The 22,370-nt window shown below is 37.7% G+C and overlaps 1 protein-coding gene and 1 pseudogene across 1 annotated transcript; one reads left to right on the forward strand and one right to left on the reverse strand.

Annotated features, from left to right (window-relative positions):
- Positions 1-8,742: 8,742 nt before the first annotated feature.
- Positions 8,743-12,210, reverse strand: LOC144707170 (putative amidase At4g34880). The gene is made up of 5 exons (XM_078580286.1): positions 12,136-12,210; positions 11,156-11,868; positions 10,828-11,073; positions 10,220-10,418; positions 8,743-9,441 (listed from the first exon to the last, which is right to left on the reverse strand). The coding sequence occupies exons 1-5, from the start codon at positions 12,208-12,210 to the stop codon at positions 9,064-9,066; spliced, it is 1,611 nt and encodes a 536-aa protein (XP_078436412.1). The 3' UTR covers positions 8,743-9,063.
- Positions 12,211-12,392: 182 nt separating this feature from the next.
- On the forward strand, positions 12,393-15,300 carry LOC144707171 (putative amidase At4g34880 pseudogene; annotated as a pseudogene).
- Positions 15,301-22,370: the final 7,070 nt, after the last annotated feature.

Here is a 22,370-nt window from a genome sequence, read left to right on the forward strand (position 1 = left end):
ATTATTTTGAGAATATCATTCCGTATACTTTTCTAAGCTTAATTTTATATTCTTTGACAAAGTGTGTACCAACATACTATTCTCACTACTTATCCGACTTTGACCCTGCTTTCGAAACCAACCTACTTGGTTTTATAATCCAATGAGTCGATGACTTCCAATTAACAGTACCTAGGAAGCACACAAACAAAAACTAAGGCCAAGAGAGCCAAAAAATAGTCCATAAAGGCCCAAGCTCAGAGGTAACCTGCACAGGCACGTGTAGGAGATGTCATTTTATTTTATTTTATTTTTCACTCTATTATCAATTTTATAAAGCTCTCATTTTGGTAACATCTTCCAATATCGGATTATAAATTATTTTTTTCTTTCAGCTCCCCACCAGGCCAGACCAGCAAGTAATGAGATGAATAGTGGCCCTACAAGTTGTGATATTAGAACAAATTGGAAGAAATCTTGATTGGGCTTCAAGCCAATTCAGCCTGAAGCCCGTGTCAGAACAAGCTTCTATATGTACTCTGATATAATATCAGCTGCCGACTCTTTTTCAAGAAGATCAGACTATGATCTTTATTTTTAAAATTATTTTATTCTGTTATTCTCCAGCCCTCTGATTGGCCTCATGGCTAAAGAGGACAATCAGGCCCTTTGATAGACTGATCACAAAGGAGAAAAGGCTGATATGGCTGATGATGGGGCAGCTGACATGGCTTGTGGGAGCTTCGTAGCTAAAAGGAATTCATGGCTGCAACTTAATCATAGTCGTTAGACTCACTCTGAAGAATACCAGATGGCCACGGATGGATTCATTCCTTGCGGTTCGTGGTTGGAAGTCCAATTCTGCTCGGAGTGGGACCATGGGCCACCCAACGGCCCTCGGAAGACCCCCAAGGAAAGACCAAGCAATCCACGGCCATAAGAGGCCTTCATTGGTATTTAAAGAGGTGTGACCACCCCCAATGTCATTATATTTTGATGGAGGCTGAAACGGCGACACAAGACAGTTCTGGAAGCTTGTCAAGCCATGCCGATTCGGGGACAGCTACAGGGCAGCAGGTCAAGCTCAGGAAGGTACCCGAGAAGGCAGTAGAAGAGAGTGGATAAGATTCAAGCCAAACTCAGGAGGCGGTGAATGGCGCCCATCCTCAGCCACCCAAATCAGGCCATCACCAGTGATAATTTGAACATCCTTGGGTAAATATTTTGCTTAGATGAATGACTCCATGATAAATTTTAGTAAAAACAGATGATGCCGTCTCATTTTCTTAACTCAACCTCTTCGAGGCATTACATCAAGCACATTCATTGAATTGGGCATTTTATATTATTTTCGTCATTTTTATCCCAAATTATACCGCATAAAAATATATATTAAATATTCGATTTATATAAGCCTTACTCTATTATTATAATCTGCTTATCAATCATATAATATTATAAATATTTTCTCTTAATTAATTTTATTAATTAACTATGTTTTTTATTATGTACCTTCTATATCTAGTTAAATAAACTCTTACAAATTAGATAATCATATAGTCTACCTATCTCTCTGAATCTTAAACTCTTAGCATATATAAATGTTTCTCTATCTCATTGATCTATATCTTAACATATAATCCCTTCTTCATCCTATATATCGTAACTTTGTTCCCTTTCTTCTTCACTCGTCTTCTTCTTACATCTTATGAACAAAAATATTCCCATTAATTAACTTCTTACATCTTATTGAAGTAAAATCTTCTTCATTATTTAACTAAATCCTAATATCCATCATTATTATATGTACGTCCTATCTTATAAAAAACTTACTATTAATTAAATAAATAACATACTTTTCTTCTATCAAGAGTAGTGTACTATTATTCCCTCTATCGTACTAATTTTATATACCTCTTCCACTACCTAAATTAACATCATCCTTAATTATAATACCATTAGTTCACTTTAATATCTTCATTATTTATTATCTCTAATATGTATAAGAAGACAAAAGACATCATATGTTAGAGCTGCACCTTCACCATCATACAAATTCTTTGACCATTCTTGGATGACTCATTGCACAGGATGATCAGCACCAAGTTGTGTGGTGTACCACCAAGCTTCGTTCAACTTGTTACAGTCAAGCCATCACCATGATTTAAACTTGTCACAGCACATGAACCAAGCTTTGATGTCTTTTGTCTCTGAAGGTATTCAGCATTTCAACTTTTGACTTCTCCCAAAGATACCTGATGACTCATGCTCCATTAACTGTTAAATAATATGATGTTGCATGTGAGCAGTGACTTTCAGCTTATTGCATTCTTTTTTATGAACATGTCTGAATTGACATCAGAGACATTGTTACTCAAGCCTGATGATCACGTCCCTTGCATGGGTTTTGTTGCATTTTCTGCCACAAATCTCACACTTTAATGATATCTTTAATGTTTGTCCAATACATAAGCATGAGAGATTTATGCAGTCCTTTACATGGCTGTAATCGTCATCTGTCACCCACTAATGAGGGTCTTCATCCATAATATCCTTCTGCATGTGTCATTGGCATCACAATGAATAGGATAATAATTCAAATCTTAACATAAATTATTCATAGTGATAACATGCAAATAGAAGTTAAATAAATACTAATCTCATCACATTTTGTGGGCTTTTAATGCATAAAACGTTTATGTTTAGAGTATGTTATCATGATTTTAGGCTAAAATAATAAATTTCTTGAATTTCAAGTTAAACAATACCTTGAATCAATATTTAGGTCAATTTACACGTCTAAATGATTTAAAATGATGATTATAACAATTTAAATGATTGGAATTTACCTAGTTCTATAAATAAAAATAAGCTGAAAATTAAAGTCTTTTCGAAATAAATAAAATAGTTTCTTTAATGCATTTAGAAATTATTTTTACAATTTATTTCATGTCTTCTTTCAATAAAAAAAATTAAAAGAACTTTTTTAAAAATTAAAACTGGCCCTTAGTGGGCCGGTTTAAGTGCTAGGCTCTAAGAGCCAATCGCGTCACGTTGTACGCTCAGCGTAAAATGCAAAAAAGAAAATAAAAATAACAGAATCGGAAGAACAAGTTCTTCCGATTCTGCAGCAATAAAAAGCGAAAAAGGAAGATTATTCCGGCATTCTTGATTTGTTAAGCTCAAGGAAGGAAGCCCTAGCCTCCTTGAAGACTCAAGAATCAACCTGGAGTGAATTAGATCTCAATTTGGACTGAAATTTCGCAGATCCGTCGCCGCATTCTTCCCACCAATTCAAGCAAAAATCGGGGAAATCGGGGTCTTCGTTGCGCGGAATTTGTTCAAACCGAGTCAAAATCTTTCCTGGTACCTCTAGGTAAATTTTGTTTGATTTTTTCACCTTAGTTCGTACTTTATTTTCCAAACTTGCATTCAGTTTATGGTCGCCGTTGTTTTCTTTCATTTTCGATTTTAATCGTCTTAATTCATAGATTTTAGTTTGTTTCTCAATCAGTTCGCATTGATCGATTATGAATTTCTTATTTAGAATCGTAAGTGTTGCTTAAATCACACAAAAAAGTCCGTCTATCATAGTTCTGAAATAAGCAAATCGTGAGTCATCTTCATGATTTGCTCTTTTAGGACATCTTTACAATATTGAATTAATTCGGATAAAATAAAAATGCAATAAAAATTGCTCAAAAAATCCCATAAAAATTAATTCCTTTATTCTTTAAAAATAGTGAAATGTCTTCTGATAAAAATAGTGAAACAAATTAAAGCCATATACCAAAATAGAGTTAACTCAATTTTAAAAATCAATTTCAAATCTATTAAAAAGAAATTTACAATATATATATATACATGTATATAATTCAAAATGACTAAAGAATTTAGATCAAATATAAAGATAAACTTAAGTGGTTTTATATCTCTGTTACTTAATAACAGAGAATCATTAAAATCACTTAAGTTCAAAAGGATAAAATGTTAGTTAAAATTTACAAGTATTAGCATTTAAATAAGAAATTAAAACATCATTTCATTTAGGTTTCAAATTCAAAACCCTAATTAGAAAGAAAATTGAATGTTTCCTATCGCCTCCCTAGGGTTCGACCCCTTACTCAAGCATTAAGGGACAAATAAATTTTAGTGATTAAGTTTGAAAAATCCCTAAATAAAGACATATATACATGCAATTTCGAGCTCATCATTTGGCGCCGTTGCCGGGGAACAATTCACACGGCACTTGAAGGGGAAACTTAAACTACCCGATATTATGATGCATCAAGACAAGTTTGGATTTGTCTCACCCTTGAGATCTCAGTTATTGCTAAGGGACTCGCAATAGGTAAAGTGGGGGGTTATGATAACATTCAAATATGAGCTAAATAAATGCTAATTGCCTAACATTTATTGGGTTTTAATGCTCTAAAACACTAATTTTTAATGCATGTTATCATGACTTTATCTTAAAATAAGAATTTCCTTAAATTTCAAGTTTAATAATACATATAATAAATAATTAGGTCAATTTACACATTTTAATGGTTTTAAAATGATGATTAGGACAATTTAAATGAATTTCATTGACCTATTTCTATGAATAAAAATAAGCTAAAAAATGAAAGGTCATTTTGAAATGAATAAATTAGTTTGTTTTGCATTTAGAAATAATTTTTCCAATTTATTTTAAGAATTTCTTTTAATAAAAACTTTTTTTATTAAAACCGGCCCTTAGTGGGCCGGTTTGAGCGCTAATAGTTTTCTTTAAAAAGTGCAGCGCGTACGAAAAGACACGCCGCACGCAATTCCGTGCGTGTCGCGCACAGAAGGGAGACACACGAAGGCACTAAGAGCCAATCACGTCGCGTTGTATGCTCAGCGTACAACGCAAAAAAGATCATCATGCTAACGGAATTGGAAGAGCTGTTCTTCCGATTCTGCGGCGATAAAAGGCCGAAAAACAAATTTTCTGGGGTTATTCTTGATTGTTCAAGCTGAAGGAAGGATCGCCTAGCCTCCCTCAAGACTCAAGAATCGCTAGGAGCGATTTGGAGACAGATTGGAGCAGAATTCCGGAGATCCGGCGCCGGCATTCTTCATCGAGTTCCAACTAAAATCCGGGAAAACCTTGGCGTCCGTTGCTCCGGATTGGCTCACATTGACTCCCACATAGCTTCTAGTACATCTAGGTTATCCGTCGTTGATTTTTTTCATCGTATTTCATAGTTAATTTTCTCAATTTTGCATTTTCGTTCATGTTCGCCGTTCGTTTTTAATTTCCAATTTTAGTCATTTAATTTCGTAGATTTGAGTTCATTTTTTGAATCATTTACTCTTAGTTCAGTATAAATTTCCTATTCCGAATCTTATCTGCAATTTGAATCACATAAATCAAGAATTAGATTCACGATTCCGCTCTCGAATAAGCAAATTGTGAGTTATATTCACAATTTGCTAATTTAGGAAATATTTGCAATTTAGAAGTAATTGGGATAAAATAAAAATATCATAAAAATACTCTTAAAACTAGCATAAAACATAATTTTCTAATTCTTTAAAAATAGTAAAACACCCTATGAAAATCTAACAAACGAACGAAATAAAAAACTTGGAGTTAAATCCATTTTAGAGATCGATTTCAAATTAAAAAGAACAAAAATACATATACAACTCAAATCGGCTAAAGATTGTAAATCAAATATAAAGATAAGGTTAAGTGATTTTATATCTCTGTTATTTAATAACAGAGAATCACCAAAATCACTTAAGTTCAAACGGCTAGAATTTTAGTTAAAATTGACAGGTATTAGCTTCTAAATAAGAAATTACAACATAAATTCATTTAGATTTCAAGTTCAAAACCCTAATTAGAAAGAAAACTGAATATTTCCTATCGCCTCCCTTGGGTTCAACCCCTTACTAACACATTAAGGGACATAAAAATTTTAGTGATTAAGCTCGAAAAATCCCTAAATAACGACATATATACACACATTTTTTAGCTTATCACATAGCTTTAATTTAAAAAATAAAAACAATGATTCAGAACCATTTATTTTAAATTGTATTCTATTACAATAAGATTTGAAATTTAGCTTTCAATTTCAGCACATTCCTATGAATGTTCACGTGTCATCACAAAGTAAACGGTTAAGCCAAAAAACCACAACTAAAGTTTAAGGAAACTAGTTTCAACAGAGTAAGGCAGAAGTTAAAGATAAGAGTGAAGGGCTGAAATTTAGATTTTTTCTTAATTAATAAAATCAACAGTTATTTTGCATCTGCATATATTCAAAATAAGATTCGCTTTTAATAAATTTTAAACAGTAAATTTCATTTTTAATTCCTAATTCAACATTGAGTTCAACTAAAAAGTAGAATGCATTAAAACCAAAAAATAAATCTGAATAAAAAGAAGTAAAACAATTCATTTTGGTTTTTTGTTTTGAACCAGAACTTCAGATTGCTGTTACAAGTGAATTTTATGATTCATATTTAAGATCATTAAATTAGTCATTAAGATTCATAAGCATATATTTCAAGATCTGGTTTGCTTTCGACAAGGTTTTAATATTAAAATTATAAATTTTTCTTAAGAATAATCCATTTATATTTATGAAATTATGATGGTTCATTTGTGAAACTCCACTGAAATAGTGATTTTCTATAAGAGAGAAAGTGCTCTAAATGCTCAAGACACTGAGAGTGTAAAAATGGATTTACAAGTGATGATGGAAAATGATAACTCCACAATAAACCAAAAGAGACACATTATTGAAAATTTGAATAATTTTAACTGACATTAATAAATATAAAATATATGGAACTTAAAAACCTCATTCTAAAAATAATAGTGCATATTACTTTAAAAGATATAATTAGTACACATACCCACATACCAGGAAGGACCCATAACAAACATAAAACTAAATAATATGAAACTAAGGAATAACCTACGCCCCATATTATAACTGAAACTGACGAATGCATAAATCACAAAGATTAAAAAAATCAACGATGAGGCTGAACACAAATTCTCTAGGACAGCCATTTCAATTAATTAATTATAACAGAAATTAGAAATAAACCTACAACACTTCTTAACCAAACATATCTCCATAAATAAAAGATTTCTAATGACTTGAATTTGTGGTATTATCATGACTAAAATATAAATTCCACAACTTTAGTTGCATCTTAGATCTTGAATCCATTCAACTGAGAATGTGTGTGATAGATGTGTAGAGATATGGAAAGAGAGACATGTAAAATCTATATTCCGCACTACCTACCTTCTGCGAGCCTGGCATCGCATCTAATTGACATCAAAACATGTTTTTAATTGGTCCATATCATCACGCAAAGTGAGACAGAAAGAGAGAGATGGACGAAAAATGCTTATAAATAGTAATTCATGTTAAAATATTTCACGAGTAAAATTCTTCAGTATCTCATACCTGTTTTCTAATGATTGTTATGGAAACCTGAAAAAAAAAAAAGGAAATCCTCATGGATACGATTAAGAGTATTGGAAAAAGTTAAAAACATTTCTGATGTATTATTAAATTTGTAATAGTGGTTATCTGATGCCCTTTATGCTAACTAAAGTGACTAAGGTGCAACCTAAGAGTGGGGCTGAATAATGAATCTTTAAGTTTGATGAATCTTGTATAACTGTGTTGAATACGATCTACATATCTAGAAAATTAGACAGAGCATATAACATGCTTATTTTTTATACATGTTGGACTATTCATTCATGTTCATAAGAGGTATCCAGCCTGAGATGATAACAAGCCTAAAAAAGTTTTGGTCAATGGCTCCCAGAATAATTCTTCAAAATAAAGCTTAACATGGATTTTCAACAAAATAAAAGATTCATGAATCTCTATCACCTTCAAGCCTAAATGTCTTCCACATAAAGATGACCCTTGGCCTCCATTTACTCGTGACTTTCTAGACCCATGTTCTAATCTAGTTAACAATTACATAATATTATTTATTTTCTACCTAATTAATTACCTAATACAACAAAAAAATTAATTAATCAGGAAAAAATTAGCATAATTAGTAGGTTATGCTGCCGACACAAGAAGGTCCAACATAATATGTATTTAAGAACATACATTAACATCTTCTTGAGTATAGCGTTAAAGAATTCATCAAAAATATCTTCTGACTTATAAATATAAATTCTTTCAGAAAAAGATGTTAAAAAATTCTTTAAAGAACAATAAATCCACCCAAAATACAAAATATCCCTCAAAAAATTGATATAGTCATTTAATGATTATTTAATGCAGAAAATATATAAATGTCACAGTATTAATCAAAAAAAGTTTGTGTTATCATTACATGAATGATATTGCTAACACATCACTTTCATATATCTTTGTTTTAGCGATGCAATAATTTACTAGAAGGATGTTTAATAACATCTTAATTCAATAGAAAGTATGTCGTTAAGCTTGATTTTGGTACTTTAACTTAATTCAACTCAGTAACGTTGATGTTATCTTATACCCTTCACTTAATTTAGTACAAGTGCATATTACATGGCCCTAAACCTCTTGAATCATCTCTAAGATACCAAATGCTGGAAATGATCCCTGCTGGTTTACATAGAAAAATAGGAATATGAAAAAATATGATGCAAATGTATCACAAGATGGGGAGAAGAAGACAATGATGACAGAGAGAACAGAATGGTGTGGATTTATACAGCCACTCAGCAAGAAAAGAAGGCAGAGACATATGCCCATTAATCATGTCCTTGTGTTTGATTTAGTTAAAACAAGAAACAATATTACTGTTCATATAGTCAATGGATGACATATATAGATTAATGGCACCGACTAGTAATAGGTCCCATGTAAATGTGCGTCTATATGGCACAAGGAGGATGCATCCCTCGTCATTGATATTATAATAATAATGTATTCTATTTTATTCATCCCCCCATCACAAACTGTGTTTTGTAGATTATTTATCATTTCTACGACATATTAGTAAATCCCCAGTGGGCTGTATCCCCATCCCACCTAGCCTCCGGGAAACCGTCTGACATTAAAACACGTATCAAACTCTAGGAGGTGGAATCCTGATCTCGGTAGCCTGCTCGAACCCATGAGCGATCTCAATGAGTGCAGGCTCAGACCCTTTGAGCCCACCAAAGCATATTCCAAAGGGCACTCCTTGGCCATCAAACCCTGCTGGCACGACTATTCCTGGGTATCCTCCGATGCCAAGAACAGGCACCATGGAAGCGACGCCACTCCCTGTTGCTGATGTTTCGGGTGCCACAACCGCATCCAGTCTCTCCTCTTTCATCAGTTTTTCTAGCCCTTGAGCTGATAAACTTGCCAACCGTTTCAAGGCCTGAAGCTCCGATGAGCCAATACCTGTGGTCTCTTGGGTGAGCTTCAACACATCTTGATCGTATTCCTCAGTCTTCTCCTGTGAAATCGCCGAAACAATAAGGATTCTGCATGTCTACAAAGGCTTTGAGACGAATGATGGAAGACGAAATAGGACAGATGCAACAGACAGAAATGCGTTTTGGTCTGTGATCCATCACAGAGCATGCAGTATAATTCTGCTGCTTGCATAAGTAGACGGAAAGGGATGACAAAGAAACGGAGCCAAGTGAAAAACTAGAGCGAATCACCAGCACATGTTGACTGGATAAAACGGAATGTATAACGGCCTTTCAATTATGGACTCATATTGAACTTGGGTCAAAGAGGGTCGACAATTTTGAAAAATACAGAATCATGAGAAAAAAACCCAGAACCATGCGCCAATTCTTAAGACTGAAAATATGACACATGAATGTAAAAAACATACCTTGGTCCATCGCGTCGTTTAATGACAAAAACCAATCGATCTTGAGGGGAGGTCTTTTGGATCAACAGGGAATGACCGGCCAAAGTCTCCGCGGGTAATGGGCTGCCCCGGAGAAGTGTCAACTGCTTAATGACCCACAGACCTCGCCCTATTTATACGAAGAGGATTTTATCTTAATTAATCCCATCAATTTAATTAAGACAGACTTTGCATCGAAACATTTTATTTGAATGATCGTACTTGTAAGAAATCTCTCAATCCCATCATTTGCCTAAGGGAATCACTTAAATTGGGATCCGCAAATGAATCTTAATATCATACAATTATATAGAGTTATAATTATCCAAATAGTAAGAAGGTAATGTATCAGTCTTGATTACGCGCGTACCTCTAATGGGTTGGCGTCGTTGAAGACGATAACGTCGGCGAGGGACCTCACTGGCGAGCTCGGCAGTGCCGCCAGGTACGCGTTTAAGGAGAGCTTGAACTCCGCAAGGATCAGCATCCCCTCGCCGCTTTGATAAGAGTCAAGGATGACACTTAGATTCGGTATCTCTAGGTTATCCACGATCCTTGCGCCTTCATCCCTTCAAATTTGGTATCGATTTTCTCAAAGTTAAGAGATGATCAATCAATCAACAATACTTACTTTTCATTTCCCGGGACACAAAACATACTGTGAATCCATGTTTGCTGTGTAATCATGAACGACTCAATGAAGTATTCAAGTCTTGTGAGAGACTCCGAGACCCATGTTTACAGGGAGCCAAGGCGTTCTCCGGATATCCAATTTCATCTCAGTTTTACCCATCACTGGGATAATAAAACTGAGATGAAATTGGATATCCGGAGAAGGCCTTGGGTCTCAAGATAAACCATAATTAAACGATATCTACAACCGTAAAATGTTTAAATCCCACAGTTTTTTGCATGATTAAACTGTAAGACGTCCCCAGTGAGTAATGATAGGTTGGTTACATGAGATTAAGACTTCACCTCAGCGTTTGGAGATGGGACTGGAAAGCAGCGCGGACGATATCGGACCCGTCCGGGAAATCGAAGAACGGCCGTCTAAGAACACCGAGCCTCTTTCCCTTCAGCCCTCTGCGCCGGAGGAACTTCCTGTACCCTCCGCGCGGTATGAACTTCTCCGCAGTCGCGGTCATCTCCGAGTCACCGGCATCGTACCCGGCGATAACCTCTAACACTCTCACCGCGTCCTCCACCGTTCGCGCGATAGGCCTGCGATAACATCGCAAAGACCATGCGAAAAAGAGCAAAATAAAATAAAATAAAATAAAAACCGAGTCTTTTGCAGGCTAACCCGACAGTGTCCTGACGAGGAGAGATGGGGATGACGCCGGCTCGGCTGGTGAGGCCGACGGTGGGCTTGATTCCCACCAAGGACTGGGCCGCGGCGGGGCAAAGGATGGACCCGTCGGTCTCCGTGCCGAGCGCGACCGCGGCCAAGTTGGCCGCGACGGCGATGGCGGAGCCGCTGCTGGATCCGCAGGGCGTGGCCGCGGGGTTGTATGGGTTCATCCCCTGCCCGCCGCGGGCGCACCAGCCGTCCGGGGCGGAGAAGGAGTGGAAACTCGCCCACTCCGACATGCTGGCCTTTCCCAAGATGACTTCGCCGGCGTCTCGCAACCGCGCCACCACGCCGGCGTCCCCCGCCGACGCCGCGCCGAGCAGCGCCGCCGAGCCTGCCGTCGTGTTGAGCGGCGCCGCCGTGCCGATGTTGTCTTTGAGGAGGATTGGGATGCCGTAGAGAGGCCGCGAAGCGCGGTTCAGCTTCTGGACTCGGGACGCGTCTGTAAGCGCCGCTGGGTTCAGCTCGAGGACTGCTCTCAGGGACGGGTTGAGTTTGTTGATGCGGCGCACGTAGATTTTCGATAATTTCCGGGGAGAGAGATCGCCGTTGTTGAAATCTCTGAGGATGCTCTCTATGGTCGCCTCCTCTATCTTGAATTCATGCAGACGTCCGTGGCTGACATTCCATAGCAGCAGCAGCTGTAGTATTATTATGGGGAGCTGCTGGAATCAGAAAGAGGAGATCGAGACGGCCATTGTCGCTCTTTTTTCTGCGAAACAGTGATTTTTTTCCTCTCGGGAAGAGGGCTTTGAAGAAGAGGAATATATAAGGGACACGATAGTGTTTAATAGAGTTTATTGAGCTTGTTGATGCGGCGCACGTAGATTTTCGATAGTTTCCGCGGAGAGAGATCGCCGTTGTTGAAAGCTCGGTGGATGCTCTATGGTCGCCTCCTCTATCTTGAATTCATGCACACGTCCGTGGCTGACATTCCATAGCAGCAGCAGCTGTAGTAATATTATGGGGAGCTGCCGGAATCGGAAAGGGAAGATCGAGACGGCCATGACCGCCTTGTTTTTTGCAAAACAGTGCTTTCTCCGCAAGCCATTTATAATTTATACAAACGCGGCCTAAAAGGTCAATGCTTTGGGATAAGTTAGAAGCGAAGATAGAGAAGACCAGATAGTGACTCTTCGACTATGAACTTGTGGGTTTTAGATAGGTCGCACTAAAAGGAATTAGAAGCATGCTTAAGGACGCGTTTCTGGGACTCTGTGTTTCTTATCTTGACAGAGCGTCAGCCATCGTCGCACTTGGTAATGTCGCCTGGTTTGGCGAGTGTGGCGTTCCTCTTCCTCAATCTAATAGACTAGACGATCCAGACTGACATCTTCATTTGAGCAACGTTATTATATTTGACTAGAATATCTTCAGAATTGCATTACAGAGAATAAAAATGGGAGGGGAAATCGAAGTGATGATCAAACTGTGGGTGGACGATGGTTTTTATCCCTTCCCACAGAAATTCGTCCGTATTTTCAAGCAAGGTAAACGAAGGGAAGTTATCTCTTAGAATCAAATCTTTCTTGAAGAAGTATACTTAATTTGGTCGCCTAGTCCTCTTAAGGAGTTCTACTCGACACGGCATGCCACGTCAGCGAAACGATATACAATAGAATTAATTTTAAGATTACTCTAGTAAGAAAATGAAACGTACCCTATACTCAGTAATAGATTTAGAAATAAGGATTACATATAGGAAAAGATTGACGGCCAGGATCCAACATAGATAGGATGAAAGATACACGGCCAGGATTCAACATAGATATGATGAAAGATACACTGTTAGGATTCATTACGATGCAGCCGTTATAACTTTTTAAAACAACTAGCATCGTTGGAACAACTTTACTTTATATTTTTATAATATAAGCTACTATAAATAATAACCCATCTGTATTTTTACGATTTGCAGAATAATAACGATCCTAAAGATCTTCCTTCTTGTTCGTGTCTACTTTTCTCTGACTTGCCTCTCGCTCTCTCTTGTTCTTTCTTCTTTCTTCTTTATCTTCTCTGTTCGAGTGTCACACGGTCAAATCTCGAGCTAGGTCTCTTGCTCGGAGTTGGCCTGTGTTGGCCTCAGTGCTTGGAGCAGAACACTGAGCAACATTGATCTCTTGCAGCGGAAGCTTTTGCAATTGCTTAAGATTGCATAGAAGGGGTTAGAGGAGATGGTGGTGCTAGGCACCGTCAGTGAATAGGGTCATTGCATTAATATCATAAAGAGTACATAAAGAGTACACCGTTAGGAGTGAGACGAGGCGCGTTGCATCAGGTAATGTCGCCACACCACCTCAGGGCCGCCGCTCCGCGCGCGCGCGCCTGCTCTGCCGCTACACACATGCGCCGGGCTGGGCGCCGAGCGCCCGCGGGTGTGGCGATCACACACGCCACCCCTGTCTTGACGATCACACACACCACCAGCACCCATGTCTACACGCTAGCATGCAATCTGCACGACGCCGCTGCATTCGGCGCCCCCGAGCTGGGCACTACGCGCCCGGCACTACCGGTAGGAGCGCTACGCGCCCACTGTGCCTTCCCGGTGCTCTCTGTGCGCCACATGCCTTAGTCTCCAGGCTGGATGTCTCCCCACCGCGCGACCGCTGTGCGGCACCTCACACAACTCCGTGGGCTGCACCCGCGGCACGCCGCCTCGCCTGCGCGTCTCGCACCCGCGCGCAGCACTTTTCGCTCCCGCAAGCAGCGCTTGGCGCTGGCGCGTAGCGTTGGCGCCCGCACGTGGCGCTTGGCTTTGGCGCGCGGCGCGTGGCGCATGCGCGCACACACCGATCAGCCCGCGCACCCAGCACGTGCGGATCGTACCTGATTTGTCTCGCCTTGGGCGTGGACGGGCACGTGCGCAGTCTGCCGTGAATCACCATCGACAGTGACAATGGCCTAATAGATCAGGTATTGGGTATCACTACCCATTATGACTCAGTCCTTAAAAATGTCGTGAGCCAATATGCGGACAAACCTTCCCACTAAGCACGCAGGCCTCTGGGCAAGGAATGCCGCCTAGTTAGGGGCCTAACACGAGGTCATAGGAATTTTTTTGCTTAGCAAAGTTGTGAATAAATTATGGTTTATTGCGATTGGTAAAACTGAGACGAAATTGGATTATCGTAAAAAGCCTAGGCTCCCGTATATATGGGCTCCGGAGTCTCTCACAAGACTCAATAGCATGACTTTCAAAAGAGTCGTTCATGATCATAACTCTCATAGTATGACTCATTTTCTCATTTACTCATTTATGATCAGACAATAAACATGATTCACAGGATTTCAGAAATGATATGCATCTTTTAACTGCTATATGGTATTTTTTGGACCAAACTTGAAGGGATGAAGGTGCAATCGTCGTGGATAATCTAGAAGTATCGAACATAGACGTCATCCTCGACAAATATAAAAGCGGGGAGGGGGTGGCGCTCGTGGTGGAGTTCAAGCTGGCCCTCAACGCGTACCTGGCGTTGTTGCCGAGCTTGCCGGTGAGGTCCCTCGCCGACGTTATCGCCTTCAACAATGCTAACCCATTAGTGGTACACATCTAGTTCGACGATTTCTCCGTCTACATTTCTTGCCGACTTGATCAAAATGAAGAAAATATGACCGCATGCCTTAGGGAAAAAACCCATAATGATGGGCATTCCATACAATGCAGAATACTTATTTTTGTGGGCATTTGGCAGGAAAAGACGAAGGAATACGGACAGGCGGTGTTTGAGCTCAGCCAACAGACGACGGGTATTGGCTCGTTGGAGAGACAGGCCTTGGGTCAGCTGGCGAGATTGTCAGCTGAAGGGTTGGAGAAGCTTATGAAGGAGGAGACACTGGACGCGGTGGTGGCGCCGGAGGTGGTCACGGCTCTGCAACTGGAGACGGGAAGTGAAGGTGGTGACGTAGCGACAGTGGTGGCGATTGGAGGATACCCAGGGATAGTCCTGCCGGCAAGGTTTGATGGCCAAAGAGTGCCCTTCAGAATTTGCTTTGGTGCGCTCAAAGGGTCTGAGCCTGCACTCATTGAGATCGCTTATGGGTTCGAGCAGGCTACCAAGATCAGGATTCCACCTCCGATCGGACGTTAGATTGTGTCCACTCCAAGATGAGGCTGGGTGGGTGATAACATGCAAATTAATATACTTAATTACTGAATTATACATTCTATTTATGTGTTTTAATGGTCATATTTGCATGTTATCATGATAAAATACATTGAAATCAGTTAACATGTCGTTTTTCTATTATTTCATATTTTTTATCATTTTTTACATGGAATTTGACATTGTTTCAGTGAAGAAATATTTTTACATGATTTTATTTGCTTGGTTTAAGGTCAGTAAATCATCTCCTGATTTTTCTGAATTTTTCCCATATTTTTATGAATTTTTCTGAATTTTTCTGACCATTATTTAGGCAAGAAATGATTTTTATTTAATTAAATAATATATTGATTATTTATTTTGCATTTTAAATGCATTTAAAATGAATATCCACGTCATTCGCCCGAAATTTGGGCGAATGAAGGGATATATTAATTAAATAAGAAAGGAGAGAAGAGAGGAGAGAGATAGGAAAAGTCAAATAGAGTGATTAAAAGAGAGAGAGAGAAAAGCGGAAATCGACGCCGATCATTGGCGTTTATTTAAAACAATGATTTTTTTCTTTTTCTCTCTCTCTTCTAACCAAGCGAAAAAAGCACTATTTTGTCCTTTTCTATTTTCTTAAAAAGCAGCGAAAAAGTGCGGCTGACGCGGACAACGAGGGTGCACGTGTCCCGAAACACAGAAAGCGAGAAAATCAAGCCCAGCCAATAGGAAATTCCGATTTTTTAGAGAAAATAAAAGAGATCCAACGGCCCACATTTGATCTCACTAAAACTGCGATATCTTGAGATCTACAACTCCGATTGGGCTGAAACGGTTGGATCTTTAAATAGAGGTCAGAAAAAAAGGCGAAATTCACTTTTGGAGGCTCTCCCCAAGCAATTGGCCAGGAAGGACACAGGAGGCATTCTGGAAGTCGTCAGATCTGGATCTCTTTATCAAATTTGTAAGCTTCTGAATTGTATTTGATCATCTTCTAGAACGATTCGAAAACGCCTTGGCATGGGCGAAATGTACATGCCCTAGATTCATGTTTTGAATGCATCAGCACTTCTTTTTGATTTGGATTCGAGATCTGACTTTTGATAATTAATTCTTAATTGTCCCATCTTTGCATGATAATTGTCCCATCTTTGCATGATCATGATCCGCTATATAAAGCCAAACTTCCCTACACATGTAATTTGAATTCATGGATGAAGAATATCTCCTAAAGGTGGGTTTCATTTATACATGGAATTTATATGACATAAAGAAAAGTAAAGGTTTGCATTATGCAATATAAACACATGAAATGTTCTCTCCCCCCCACTAAATTATGCAATGTCCTCAATGCATGGGAAAAAGATCAAAATTGAAATTCAGAAGTTCAGAATTGCAAACCTGCTTGGCGTGATCTTTGAAGGACTTACTAATGATGAGTCGACATCTCGTGTTGTTTCTGAATTGTACTTGATCATCTTCTTTATTCTGGAAAAGCTATAAACTGAAAACAAAATCAAAGAAAAATTACGAGCTAGGGAATTAGGTTAATTCCCCTTTATTTGCAAAATCAAAATTCAATAATAAAAAGAGAAAAGTAGTGAAATCAAAATCCTTGATTTATGCTTCCTGTATGGTGGTTTCGATCGGATTTAGCGTTATTGTTGCCGTAGGTTGCGATATATCTTCTGCTTCCACATATGGCTTAAGTCGCATACCATTAACTTTGAACTCCTTCCCTTTCTTAGGATCAAAAATCAAAACAGCTCCATTATCATATATGTCAGAAATTGTAAATGGCCCATCCCATCTTGATTTTAATTTTCCTGGAAAAATTTTCAACCTTGAATTATAAAGCCAAACCTTTTGTTGTTTCTGAAAATGCTTACGGTTAATATTCTTGTCGTGGAAGTGCTTCATCCTGGCTTTATAGATTCTTGAATTTTTGTAAGCTTCGTTCCTTAGCTCCTGGAGTTCATGCATCTGCAATAAACGATGTTTTCCCGCTGCATCTAAAGAGAGATTAAGTTTCTTAATAGCCCAATAAGCTCTATGTTCTATTTCAACCGGAAGATGACATGCTTTACCAAAAACAACCCTGTAAGGAGACATCCCTAAAGGTGTTTTGTAAGCAGTTCTATAAGCCCATAGAGCATCATATAATCTGCTAGACCAATCTTTTCCATCAGGCCTAATGATCTTCTTTATAATCTTTTTAATCTCCCTATTTGAATTCTCAATTTGACCATTTGCTTGTGGATGATATGGGGTAGTGATTCTATGTTGAACCCCATATTTTTTAAGCATGGTCCTGAATTGAGAATTATTAAAATGGCTTCCTCCATCACTTATGATTGCTCTAGGACAACCAAACCTGCAAAATATATGTTGTTGAATGAATTTAAGCACTACTTTATGATCATTTGACCTAGTGGGGATTGCCTCAACCCATCTGGAAAGATAATCCACTCCCATTAAGATGTACTCATGCCCATCTGAATTAGGAAATGGTCCCATAAAATCAATCCCCATAGGTCAAATATTTCTACTTCAATGATAGGCTGTAGTGGCATTCTATCATTCTTTTTGATATTCAGCGCTGCTTGACATTTTAAACAACTAGAGCAAAACTTAAAAGCATCAGAAAATAGAGTTGGCCAGAAAAATCCACAGTTTAAAACTTTAAATGCAGTCAATTTAGGAGCATAATGTCCAGCACATAAAGAAGAATGGCAAGCATATAAAATGCTCCATTGTTCTTCCTCCGGTACACACCTTCTAAACACATGATCAACACCTAATTTAAAAAGCTCAGGTTCATCATAATAATAGTAATTAATATCTTTATAAAATTTCTTTCTATCATTCATATCCCAATCATTAGGTATTAATCCTGTGACAAGAAAATTCACAATATGAGCGTACCATGGAAGCCTTTTACTTTGAATTTTTAAAATATATTTGTCAGGAAAACCATCATGAATAGGAATAGATAATTCTGTAGATAATCTAGAAAGATGATCTGCAACAGTATTATCTATCCCTCGTTTATCTTTTATTTCCAAATCAAATTCTTGCAAAAGTAAAATCCACCGAATTAATCTAGGTTTGGTTTCTTTTTTATTCAGTAAAAACTTTAAAGCTGCATGATCTGAAAACACAATTATTTTACTACCTAAAAGATAAGAACGAAATTTTTCTAGGGCAAAAATAATAGCAAGCAATTCTTTTTCAGTAGTTGAGTAATTTACTTGTGCTCCTCCTAGAGTCTTGCTTGCATAGCAGATGGCAACTGGCTTCTTATCCACTCTTTGTCCTAAAATTTCTCCCACTGCATTGTCAGAAGCATCACACACAATTTCAAAAGGCTTACCCCAATCTGGAGCTTGAAAAATAGGTGCTTGAATTAGAGCTTCTTTAATCTGCAAAAAGGATGCTTTAGCATTTTCGTCAAAAACAAATAGTGTATCTTTAGAAAGTAAATTAGTTAAGGGTTTAGAAATTTTAGCAAAATCTTTTATAAATCTTCTGTAGAAGCCAGCATGCCCTAGAAATCCCCTAAGTTGCTTTAGGGTTGTGGGCAAGGGGAGGTTCTTGATAACCTCGACTTTGGCCCTGTCCACCCTTAGCCCATCCTTGCTGATATGGTGGCCTAGGACAATTCCCTCCTCCACCATAAAGTGGGATTTCTCCCAACTTAGAACCAGATTTTTCTGTACACATATCTGCAAAACCTTAGTTAAATTAGATAGACAAATATCGAATGAGGAACCAAACACTAAAAAATCATCCATAAAAATTTCCAAGCAATCCCCTACTAATTCAGAAAACATGGAAGTCATACACCTTTGAAAAGTAGTTGGAGCATTACATAACCCAAAAGGCATTCTTTTAAATGCAAAAGTGCCTACTGGACATGTAAATGTTGTTTTCTCTTGATCACTTTTGTTAATTTCAATTTGATTATAACCTGAATATCCATCTAAAAAACAATAAAAATTTTGACCTGAAAGTCTTTCAAGAATCTGATCAATAAATGGTAATGGATAATGATCTTTCTTAGTCACAGAATTAAGCTTCCTATAATCAATGCATACTCTCCAACTAGAAGCTACTCGAGTTTGTACCTCATTACCATTTTCATCTTTAGTCACTGTTATTCCTGTTTTCTTAGGTACTACATGAATAGGACTTACCCATGGGCTATCTGAAATGGCATAAATAAAATCAGCTTTTAGCCATTTCATGATTTCTTTTTTAACAACCTCCAACATGTGCGGGTTAAGTCGCCTTTGGGGTTGCCTTGTTGCCCTAGAATTTTCTTCTAGAAAAATTCTGTGCTCACAAATATTTGGACTGATGCCTTTAATGTCATCAATTGTCCATCCTATAGCAGATTTATAAGTAGATAAGACATTCAAAAGCTCTAATTCTTGTTCAGATGATAACAATGATGATATGATTACAGGAAAAGACTTGCATGGTCCTAAATAAGCATATTTCAGAGATGATGGTAAAGGCTTAAGTTCAATTTCAGAATGCAAAGAAATATTTGTTGGTATGGAAGATTTTTCATTCAAATATTCATTAGATTCACAAGAAAATAAATCATAAGAGCATGGATCAAAATCAAAATCATCTTCTTCTACCAACCCTAGAAAGCAAACATCCTCACTTGTGTCTTTAGGGTATTTCATTAATTTGGAGATAGATAGTTCAATTTTTTCATCTCCTACTTTAAGTTCCACTGTACCCTTATCCCAATCCGTTGTGGCTTTCGCCGTAGCTAGGAATGGTCGACCTAAAATGATAGGGGCATGGCTCAAATTTCCTGTTATTTTCATATCTGCAACTATGAAATCAACATGAAATTTACAATTCTCCACTTTTACTATGACATCTTCTAATTTTCCATAAGGTTGCCTAATTGAACCATCGGCTAATTGTAATTCAAGAAAAATAGGTTCAAGCTCACCAAATTTAAATTTATCATACAAAGCTTTAGGCATTATGTTTACACTAGCTCCTGAATCAAGAAGTGATTTACTAAAAACCATGCCTCCTATTTCACATTTAATGAGAGGAGCACCCGGATCTCTTCTTTTCCTAGGAATATCATTCAATAAAATTGAACTGATATTTTCAGAAAGTTGTACCCTTTTCTGCTTTCTAGAAGGTGTACATAGTTCCTTCACATATTTTGCATAAGAAGGAATATTTTGTATTGCCTCAGTCAGTGGAATAGTGATGGTTGCATTTTTAAATATTTCAAGCAAATGAGAATTTTTAGGTTTTTGCTTGGATATATTTAAAGCACTAGGAAATGGAATGGGTGGTCTATAATCAAGTGGATTAGGGTCTGCCATTCGTGGATGCCTTTCCTCATCCTGGCCACCCTTATCTTGTTGATCATTTTCCATCTCTCCATTTTCTTTATCTTGATGTCGACAATCCTACATTTTCTTTATGAGTATCTAACAAAACCTTCCCACTTCGTAATTTTGAAATCACAATCACATGTTCATCATTAATCATATCTTCTTCAAAGCCATGTAAAATATTATTTGTAAAATCATGACATGATGCAACATTATTATTTTCACCAATGCAAGATTCATTTAAAATTTCGGAAGACACACAACATGATGATTCTAAATTTCTATCTACACACAACATGATATTTCTAGGATTTATATTAGGTTGGGTAGGGAGTTGACCTGGATGTCCTTCTCTTAGAAGGATTTCTTCTGATTTACCTTTCATCCTGAGAGCAGGTTGTTGTGCTTGAATCCCTTGTCCTCGCTTGAGCATCTCAATTTCCTTCTTGTGCTCTTCTAAAGTTTGCATCAACATCTTCCTTTCCTCATGCATGCTTTTTCTCTCTTCCTGCATTTCCCTGATAAAATCCATTAAAGTAGAGTTAGTGTTGTCATTATTGTTGTTAGGACGAGAGTAAAAGGGCTTAGAAAATTTTTGAAAATTTTGCTGATATGGTTGCGGGGCGAATTGCTTTGAGGCGAAATTGTTGTTTCCTCCTTTGCTCCAATTTTGATTAGGTCGTGCATTCCATTGGTTTTGACCTGCATCTTGTCTCCCAAATGCATTAACCTGTTCAACCATAGGACAAGCCTCATCAGAATGTTCTTCACTAGAACAAAAACAACAAGGGTTGTTAGTGGAATTGTTGCCCTCGTTTGCATTCGCCTTTCCTTTAGACTCCTGCAAAAAAGATTTAATATCATTGCTCATATCTTTAACTGTTTTACCAATATTTCTCATTTCTCTTTCTAGCTTATCAATCCTGATCTCTGGTTCAACTGCCTTGACGTCAATGATTCCTCCACGCTTGGGACCTGCACTTCGGTTAGTGTACGAAAAACTTTGACGGTATGTCCAATCTTCTACTAATTTTTCCATCAATTTCATGGATTCATCTGCATGGGTATCAAGGAACATTCCTCCACTAGATATATCCACTAGATGCCTTTCCTGATCATTCAATCCACCATAAAAAATTTCAACCAATTCATGAGATGGTATGCCATGATGCGGGCACTTCCTAGTGAGTGACATGAATCTCTCCCATGCTTCTCCTAGAGTGTCAATTCCTTGACAAAAATCTCTTATATCTTTCCATAAGAAAAGAATCTCTTTAAAAAGCAAGCTTGCATTTCACTCCAAGATTGAAATTCTTGACCTACCCCTTTAAACCAATCTTTTGCCCTATCTTTCAAAGCAAACTGAAATAACCTTAGTTTGAGAATATCCTGAGGAACACCTGCATAACTATAAGCAGAACAAATCTGGTTATAATCTTCCAAAAACTCATAAGGCTCCTCATTAAATCTTCCATAAAATGTAGGCAATTGATTAATCATATTCGGGTCAATTCTAAAATTAACATTTTCTGGTAAAGGAGCAGATATTTTAGTGTAGGTTTCACTCTCTATAGGGTCAGAAAATTCTCTCAACCTCATTCTTCTAACACCCTGTTCAACCCCAAAATTTTGATTATTCTCCATTAAGTCACAAATATGCTGATTTTCACCTTCGGAGCTTTCAAAAATACA

Source organism: Wolffia australiana, chromosome 8 (assembly GCF_029677425.1).
Source record: "Wolffia australiana isolate 7733 chromosome 8, ASM2967742v1".
NCBI lineage: Eukaryota > Viridiplantae > Streptophyta > Magnoliopsida > Alismatales > Araceae > Wolffia > Wolffia australiana.